This window comes from Antechinus flavipes, chromosome 3 (assembly GCF_016432865.1).
Source record: "Antechinus flavipes isolate AdamAnt ecotype Samford, QLD, Australia chromosome 3, AdamAnt_v2, whole genome shotgun sequence".
NCBI classification, from domain to species: Eukaryota; Metazoa; Chordata; class Mammalia; order Dasyuromorphia; family Dasyuridae; genus Antechinus; species Antechinus flavipes.
In genome coordinates, this window is record NC_067400.1 from 523678907 (window position 1) to 523688483 (window position 9577).

The 9577-nt window shown below is 39.2% G+C and overlaps 1 protein-coding gene across 1 annotated transcript; it reads right to left on the reverse strand.

Moving 5' to 3' along the window:
* Nucleotides 1–383: 383 nt before the first annotated feature.
* Nucleotides 384–6700, reverse strand: NDUFC2 (NADH:ubiquinone oxidoreductase subunit C2). Its single transcript, XM_051987207.1, has 3 exons — nt 6469–6700; nt 2722–2865; nt 384–570 (listed from the first exon to the last, which is right to left on the reverse strand). The coding sequence occupies exons 1-3, from the start codon at nt 6632–6634 to the stop codon at nt 521–523; spliced, it is 360 nt and encodes a 119-aa protein (XP_051843167.1). The 5' UTR covers nt 6635–6700; the 3' UTR covers nt 384–520.
* Between the last annotated feature and the right edge of the window lie 2877 nt (nt 6701–9577).

Genomic DNA, 9577 nt, shown 5'->3' on the forward strand with positions numbered 1-9577 from the left:
CATCAGAATGTGAGTTCCCTGAGGGTAAGGACTGTTTTAGCTTTTCTTTTTACCTCATTGCTCAGCAAAGTGTCTAGCATGTAGCAAGCATTTCATAAAAGCTGACTGTGAGTCCTTATAGGTTGGCCTTGGTTAATATCACTTTGTATCAGTGCATGAGTTAGAATGTAAAATGTCTTTTCCCCAAGACAGATGCACTTTCTTTTAAGTAACTCTTAAGATGTTCTGAACAATCAAGCCCCAGAAAGTAAGAGATACTTGGAATCTAGCAAGGGGCCTTTTGGAACCCAAACAGTCACACACAAAATCTTAACCCCATACTTTGCTATATGTACTAAGGCATAACATACATAAGAGGGTAGATAATTGAAATAGTCCATGTATTCATGTCATTCATTTAATAACAAGACCGTAAGTTTTTTCATTATGCATGAATTTGAGATATATTAGAAATACATCCTATTAAGTTCAATAACAAAAGCTCTTGGGAAAGAGATAAAAGCAGGCAGTGGGAGAAGTTTCAGCGAATTGGATGGAAGTCTTCAAGAATTTCAGCATAAGTTTTCTTTTCTACAAAAGAAAAGGATATTATAAAATAAGTCCTTTAAGTATTTTCATTAGAAATTTAGTTTAAATTTTCCTTGAATATATATATTAGATAGGAATACACATAGAATATACAGTGCCACTAAGAAATTTTCCAGAGCAATCAGAAAAACTTTACTGTTGCTTCCCTTTACAATACTGAGTTGGAAGTGGTAAGGCTATTAGAACAACTACAGTGCTGCTGTGTGGAAGACAGAGAAGAAGGGAAAAAAGCAGCACTGACTATCAGTCAGGAGAGGGCAAGCAGCCAGACACATCAAATGTCTTTTGAGCTCTTGTTTCCAAAATGAAGGGCTCATAGCTATCAGCTATTCAGAACTACTGTGGGGCATGATATTTATACCAGATTTTAAACTGATCTTTTAGCTTTCTCAAACTAACAAAACCCACTAATCCCACAATTCTATTCTATAAATCTAAAGATGTTATCAAAAAGAGAAAAAGCCACTCAAATCTGGATCCCATGCCAGGCTGCAATACAACATGGTGATGGGATCTTGGGGAAATTACTTTAGTTTTGTGAGACCTGAATTCCATCATCTGAAAAGTGAGAAGCTACCCACTGACCCACAGCTACATAAATTATGGCACATGAATGAGATGGGATATCACCAAATCAGCACAAGTGGACAGATGCAAAGAATTTAGTGAGATATCAAATAATCCAGGAACTGAGGCAGTATCAGGAAAACAACAAATACAATCATTACAATAATGCAAATGGAAAGATCAATAAAACTGATTGCTATGTAATTCAAATTTTGGCTCCAGAAAATAGTCAAGAAAAGCATTTTCACTCCCTTCACACAATTTAGGAGGGACTTTATTTAAAGATTATTCTATACTGTCACACAGTTGATGTTTGAATGGTTTTATAGGCGTTTTCCTATTCCCTCCCCTCCCCCTTTTTTATTTTTTAATCTTTTTTAAAAGGAAAGACTCATGGAGTGAGAAGAATAGATCTGGAAATGAATGGGATATAAGAAAACATGCAGTAAAAAAACTCAAAAAACCTGACAAGGCCAAATCGGATGATAATTAAAATCTTTTTTAGCTCTAAAATTGGCTAACTACCCATTAACAAGAATATTGAGAGTGATAAGGCAGTGAAAAACTGGACACCTAAATGCCCAAGAATGGGAAATGATGGAACAAAGCAAATTATGGACCATTACTGGAATGGATAACTACACCACTATTAAATATGATGAATTTGAAAGGACACAGAAAATAACTAAAGTGGAAGCAAAAGAACTTTATATACACTAAGGTACAGAAACATAAAGAGAATTATATACTGAATATTGCTAGAGATTGATTTGTTTACTATGTTAAGTTTAAAAATTTTTTCTTAAAAAGACTAGCATTTTTTGTTTAAACAAAAAATACTATGTATTTGTTTGAAAACAAATTTAACATGCTGGATTGTATAATTACAAAATATGGGTTGTAATTCTTGTTCCAGAACTTATCAGATGTGTGATGTGAGACAAGAAAATCAATCTGAATCTCAGTACATTACCTATTTTGCAGTGCTATTGTGATAATTAAGTCAAATGTAGCTCATGCTCCAAAATGATTCTGGGCTCACAGAAATCAATATGATTTGGGGAATTTCTGGTGTTAACTTGGACCTAAATCATTTTATAAGTATCCTGGCAAATTCAGGCTAGGAAGGATCTTGGAAGAATAAAATATTTATTCAGGACAAAGATTAATAGCACTCCAACAGAATGCAAATAAAATCCACATTCCCAGGGAATCTAGTCTCATTCTTCTTTTTACTTTGGTAGGAGCAAAATATAAGGCCCTGGTTAGTCAGTTCAGGGGACTATTGCTTGACCCCATTTTTTTTTTTTTTGTTATATTCTGCCCATTTATTGTGTATGAAGTGTAATTTTCTTATTAGTAATGATATGGAACAATTTTTCAAGTGGTTTAGATGATGTAAACTTTGGAAAACTCTGCTCAAATTGTATAACCAGGATAGAACAAAAGGACTTTATTTCTATAACTTATATATTTCATATCATATCATATAGTCTCATATGTAGTTACAAATTACATATTAAATATTATGTAACTTCAGCATTTCTTGAAATTTGAAATACCTACCTTCTTCTTTGTAATCCTCTGGATGCAGTCTCATATATTTAAACATATCACGGTCCCTTTCAGCATACTTAAAGTCTTGGCGTTTAATAAGATAATATCCCACAAAAAAGAATGAAGTGACATACAGGAGCTGGCGATGTAATCCTGCAATTCATGAAAAATCAAAACCAAAAGATAAATGGAAATCAGATTTTGTAATGAAGAAAATATTGCATTTAAATATCATGCGAAGGGCAGTCATTTTTTCCCATTACTCTAAAAACACATAAATAAAAAATCTTCTAATTCATTCATTCATTCTTGGGTATTTGCTGTGCTAGGCACTATGGAAGTTATAAAGATGACTGGCATAGGAAAAAGGACACAAATAGAAGCCTGATTTTAATTCCTGCTCCAATATTTCTCTGCACAACCTAACTGGGGTAATCCATATGAAAGCCTGTTTCCTTATTTTCCAATGAGAAAGATAGATTAAAATGATCTCTACAGTCACTTTTAACTCTAAAAGTCTATCTAATCTGTTCATATCTGATTACATGAAATTTTCTTCTGGGGAAACAATACAAAACACAAGAATTCTTTTGAAATGGAGTAAAATTTGTCTGCAAGTCAAGAATGTGTGTGTATGTGTGTGTGTATGCTTGCGTGCGCAAGTGGAGATAATCTCAATGAGAAGACACCAACTTTTAGAAATCTAAAAAGGATGAGATTTTAGCTGAAATCTAAAGGATGTGAAGGAAGCCAGGAGGCAGAGATGAGAGAGCAAGAGGCATGGAAGACAGTCAGTGAAAATGTTCTGAGTCTCAAAATGGAATGACTTGTTCAAAGCACCTCAAGGAAGTCAAGGTCACTATCTGAAAAGTCCAAGGAGGGGAGGAAGGTGCAAAGGCAAAAAGGGACCAGCTAATGAAAAACTTTAAAAGTCAAAGAGAAGATTTCATCTTTGATCCTGGATTCAATAAGGGAACCTACTTGAGTTATGGTGTCAAACACAAACAGAGGCTACTGAATGGTATATCAAGATCTCTGCAGGTTGCATACTGATCTAAAAAACCAAATATTGATTTTCTAAATGAATTTCTAATAATAATAATAAATAAATATTAAACAGCAATACTATACAATGATCAATTGTGAATGACTTAGCTCTTCTCAGCAATACAATGATCCAAACCCATCCCAAAGGACTCATGATGAAAAATGCTGTTTCCTCCAGAGAAAGAACTGATGTCTGAATCAAGACTGAAACACACTCTTTTCCACTTTATTTTCTCAGGATTTTTGGGTCTTTTCTTTCATAACAAGATTGATATAGAAATATGTTCTATATGACTGCACATGTATAATCTATATCAAATTGCTTACCAATTCAGGAAAGGGGAATATTTGAGAGATTTTGAAAAGACGAAATCCTATGGCAACAAACTGGATGAGGGAGTAGGGTGGAGAGAAACTTGTGTTTTTGAAAGAGATAATGAGGAGTTGAAAATGACACAAGCCTGAAGAGACTGGAAAAGCAATGCTGCCTTTAACAGTAATAGAGAAATCTGGAAGAATAGAAGGTTTGAGAGAATGATAATGAGTTCAGTTTTTGATATGACGAGTTTAAGATGTCCTAGGGACATACAGTTCATCCAGGCAGTCAGAGATTGAGGTCAGCAAAGAAGTTAGGGTTGGATAAGAAGATCTATGAATTATCTATATAAAGATAATCTGAATCCATGGTAACTTATGAAATAGCATAAATAAAAAATAAATAAATAGCACAAAAGAATAAGAGAAGAAGTTCCAGGATAGAACTCTGTTTCAACTGCTGTTGGGATGTGGTCTGAATCCAGCAAAAGAGACTGAGTATGAGAGTAGGAGAAGAGCCAGGAGAGAGGGACAGTCTGAAATCCTTGGGAAAAGATTATGGAAGAGGGGGATAAATAGTGTCAAAGACTGCAGAGAAATATAAGGACTGAGAAAAAGTTAAGGCCACTTTTTAAGAGCTTCTAGTCTCTAATTCTCTTTCTCTTGTATCACTCAGATGCTTTCCCTCATTCTGTCCTTTACTTAAATGTCAGATGAAGAAGCCCTTTTCCTTGTCAAGGAAAACCCTCTTCAGGTACCCTTGATCTCTCCTTCTCCCATTTTCCAGCAGATTGCTTTCAGTATCATCCTCAATCTCGTCTTCAAGAGATATCTACTGTGCCCTTTTCCAGTGTCCAAAAACACAAATATATCTCCCCATACCTTAAAAACCCTTACTTTAATTGACCATTCCTGTTTACCATTGCCCCTTTTGTCTCTTTCCCTTTCAGCCTAAGCTCCTTGAGAAGGCTGTGCTCACCAGGTACCTCTACATCCTCTCCTCTAAGCCCTGGCCTGTTCTCAGTCCTCACCCTTCTTGACCGCTGTGCAGTATCCGATCCTCTTCTCCTAGATATCCTCACCTCTCTACTAGGGACAATGTTCTCTCCTGAATCTCCTCAATCTCAATGTTCTTCACTCTCTTTTACTGGATCTTCATCCACATCATGCTCAGGCTCTGTTCCGAGCCTCTCCTATTTTTTCTCTATCCTATGTCATTAGCCCCTTATGGAACCAATGATCACCTCCAAGGAGATGACTCCGAAATCTATACATCTAGCGCATCACTCTCCTGAGCCCTAGACCTTACACCTCAAACTCGACGTTCCATAGGCATTTGAACTCAATATAACCCAAACAGAACTCACTATATTTCCCCTCAAACCTTCACCTCTTTGCAACTCTCTTATTCTGGGACTCCACCACCTGCCCAGTCATCAAGGCACCTCATTTACCCCCTTTCTCCACGCCCAGACTATCCCAGTAGCCTTTCCCTCAGTCTCCCCGTTTCCCTCCTTTCCTTACTCCAATGTCTCCTCCGCTCAGCTGACAAGATAATTTTCCTAAAGCTCAGGTCTGACCATGTTATAACTCCATTACTCAATAAGCTCACTGCTTAGCACGGTGCCCAGCACTGTAAGAAATCTGACCAAATAAAAGTCTTCTCCTGGCACTTAAAACTCTTCATAACCTGGGAAACGCAAAGGAAGAAGCAAGAATATTCCAGGCCTGCGAGACTGTCACAAGGCACAAGGGCAGGGGATGGAATGTCCCACGTGAGTGACCCCAACTTGTTCCTGTAACTGGTCACAGAGTTGCTGGAGGGGGCCCACCAAGGTAAGGGCGGCCCGGTGGCAAGGTGGACAGAGTGCCGAGCCTGGTGTCAGGAACACTCAATTGTTACACAGACACTAGCTGGGTGACCCTGGGCACGTCACTTCACCCTGTTTGCCTCAGTTTTCTCATCTGTAAAATGAGCCAGAGAAGGAAACAGCAAACCACTGCAGTCTTCGCCGAGTGGGACACAAGTGAGCAACAATAACAAGACCCAGACAGAGAGGCCCGGAAGGGGACAGAACTTTCGTGATGTCACAGCTCCCCTTCCAATACCAGATCCCTTCTCCCAGGAAGAAAAGCGGGAGAGAAGTGACTTAGCCAAAGGCACAGATGGGAGCCGACACTAGAACTCGGGGCCCCTGAGTCCAAAGCCAAGGCCCCAGACCCCAGAAGCCCAGACTTTTAAAGCATCTCTCCCGCCCCCTCCCCGCCGACACCCGCATGAACTGAGCATGCGCATCGCTTGGTTTTTTGTTTTTTTCCCCTCCTCCTCCAACCCCCAGTCAAAGTGCACACGCCCCAGGCCCCTCGTCTCGTGCACGCGCGTCCCGTCCTCACCAGCGACCAGCACCGGGCGGCGGTGCAGCAGGTTGTCCAATAGCCCAGCGCAGTAGCCCATGAAGCCCGCGTAGAGGATCCGCGGGTCTGTCAGCTTCGGGGGTGGCAGGCTCCGGGCCTCATCGGGCAGGAACTGCAGGGGGATGGAATTGATCCTGAGGCTCATCTCGCCTGTACCGGAGCCGCCGCCGCCGCCGCCTCCTTCGGCTGAGGTGAAGGGCACCGCGAGGTGTGCTGAGCAAAGGCGTCCCCCCGGCCACGCAACGTCCGGGGCTGCGGCTCCAAGGTTCCGCCGTTCTAAAAGGCCCGCCCCCTTCCCCTTCGCAGTCGGAAGGGAAAAGAAGGCGACCGGCGGTGGGTCTCCTGCGAACTAGGAGGGACGTAAAGCCTGCAGAGGGCGGGTCTTTTGCCCGAAGTTACAACTCTTATAGAGTTGGCGCAAGACCAAGTTTCCCGATTCCTAAATCTAGACTCTTAAGGAAAAAAAAATCCCATTCTGCTCTGTATATCATTAACTCGGGGGAACCCTCAAGGTACATCTCTTTACCTACACAAATGTTTGTGGAATGAACAGCTAAACATTTCAACTAAGAATTTTGATGACATTAAAAAACAATATTTAAACAAGAACTTAATCACTAACACACACGAACATTTCAGTGGACAGAGAAGAGCAGAAAAAGTACCGTTCTGTTCCGCCCAAAGACTGACCCTCGTAGCCTGACTCCCTCATGTCGGGACTCGTTCAGAGAAAGAATCCCCAGGAATTCCCGAGGGGACAAGAAGGATTCGCCTGGTCTACCCTGGAAGATTTACACCCCCTCCCCGCCCCCTCCACCTAAGCCGTTTAATATTTTACTTTGTAACAGCTTGAGGTACAAGTAACACTCAAAAAAAAAAAAAAATTCATCTTTTAAAAGACTGAAAGTTCTGTATAATGCTTGCTCATGTACTAAACCAAAAATTTCTATAATAGTTTATAATCTGATTAACATCCTTGTCTACAAGTGAAATTAATAATGTAACAAAAGCAGGCATGGTGATGGTAAAAGTAGTATATTCCATTTGGATAACTGCTAGTCATCTGATAGAATAATTCCCCTACCTTCAGCTAAACACAGGTCCAAAACGTTGCAGAAACTTACTACCAAGTATGAAATTATCGAACAGATCAAAAGAAACTTGTCCCTCTCTGAAAGTCCATGACTTTCCATTTCTAAAAGTTTTATCCAAGTTATGTTCTACACAATTTGTTCTTTTCTTGAAGGAGGTAGGTGGGAGATAGGAAAGGAGCACATTTGATTCATTTGAACATAATAGTCTTTGACATTAACAAAATGGATAGGGGTTTCATAAAACAAAATCCTTTAGGAAGAAAACATGGACCAGATGCTACAGGTAGATATCTTAAAAGAAAAAAAAATTCAGAACATCATTCTTTTCCTTCAAGATCATATTTTTTCACCATATATATTTAGTTAGCTGATATCTCATGTAACTTACCCTCCAAAGCACAATTAGAATTTGCTTTTAAAAATCATTTTTCATTTCTTCTGGAAGACCTTTGAAGGAAGGAAGGGGGAGCCTACTCCCTCACTGTTGGAATCCTTACAAAGTGTTAACTCATTAGAGTTGATAGAGACAATAATTATCTAATTTAGCATGATTCAGTATGATTGATCTGATCCTATGAGGAGATGTTATGGGACAGAACTTGAAACAAGGTACTAAGTGGAATTGAGGAGACAATGTTTAAATCTAGTTTAGCATTGATTTAATCATACAACAAATAATGATTTCCCAGTGATATAATGATTGGTGTGTATTCAGTGAACAGCATATAAGCAAGAAGCTCTCAGGGCCAGAGAGCCCTCTGAGAAATACAGAAGCCCACAAGCCCACTCTTGGAGGCGGAGTTAGATTCATTCCATCTTCCACCTTTGTACTGGCTGGAGGCTAAAGAAAGCAGAGGTAGAAACAAAGGACAAGCTGCAAGAGCTCTTGGAACCAAGCAGAGAGATAGGCCTCTAAGAAAGCTAACTGGGTCCAAGGAAAGAGAGAAGAAATAAACATTTGGATTTTATCAGCTGGCTGTATTTGAAGTGTTTATTACTCAGAACTGAAATTAAGGCTGCCTCCAGAAAACTTCCCCAAGAAACCTGCTTTCCCAGAGAACGATCATATTATGCAAAAGAAGAGAACACCACATTTTGGCGCCCAACGTGGGGCTGACAGGATCCTGATCTCAGATCCTGAATTCAGTGGAAAAGTCTCCTCAACCCAGAAATTAGGTTGAGTACAATAAAGAAATTTTGCTAAAAGAGTTAAAGTAGAATTTCAGCTAAGATGGGACAGATGTTTAGAAAACAGTCTTCTGTTTCTGTTCAAGGAAAATGTTTAGAGAACATTGCCAAGGTTATGAAAAGCCAAGGTTTGATTATAATTTTGCAGTGGATCACTGAACTTTTAGAAATTGTAAAGAACATATGTCCTTGTTTCTCTATGGAAAAAGAATTGGATTTAGAGGAGTGGAAATTAATAGGAGAGGATCTTTGTCAATTCTACAATAAAAATGGACCTGACTCAATTTCCAAAGACATACTTAATACATATAATTTAATACAACTGGCTTTAGGAAATTATTTAAGTGTTAGAATAAGGAAAAAGAAGAAAGAGCAGGAGGGGAAGGTGCTAATTAAACTAGGTGAAAAGGAGGAAGAATCAGATAAGAATAGAGTTAAGTACAATTTTGAGTGTGATATATAAACTGCTAGCATTTTTGTTGCAAGGAGAAATTAGATCATTCCACATCTCATGACCCTCCCCCCTCAATTAACCCTTCATGGGTGGAGGGAGAAGGAGTAGGGAGAGAGACAGAAACACAGTCAGCGCCTCCTGTGAAGCAGATTATGACAAGATTAGAAAAGGCATTATTTATGGCAAAAAATGAAGACGATATATCTGATTTTATAAATGCATATCCTGTAATTGAAAAGCTTGACTCTTCAGGTCAAAAAGAGAGAAAATACACTCCTTTTAATTTGGAAAAAATCAAAGATTTAAAAAAGGGTTGCACTCTTTATGGGGTTACATCATCTTATGTTAAGAT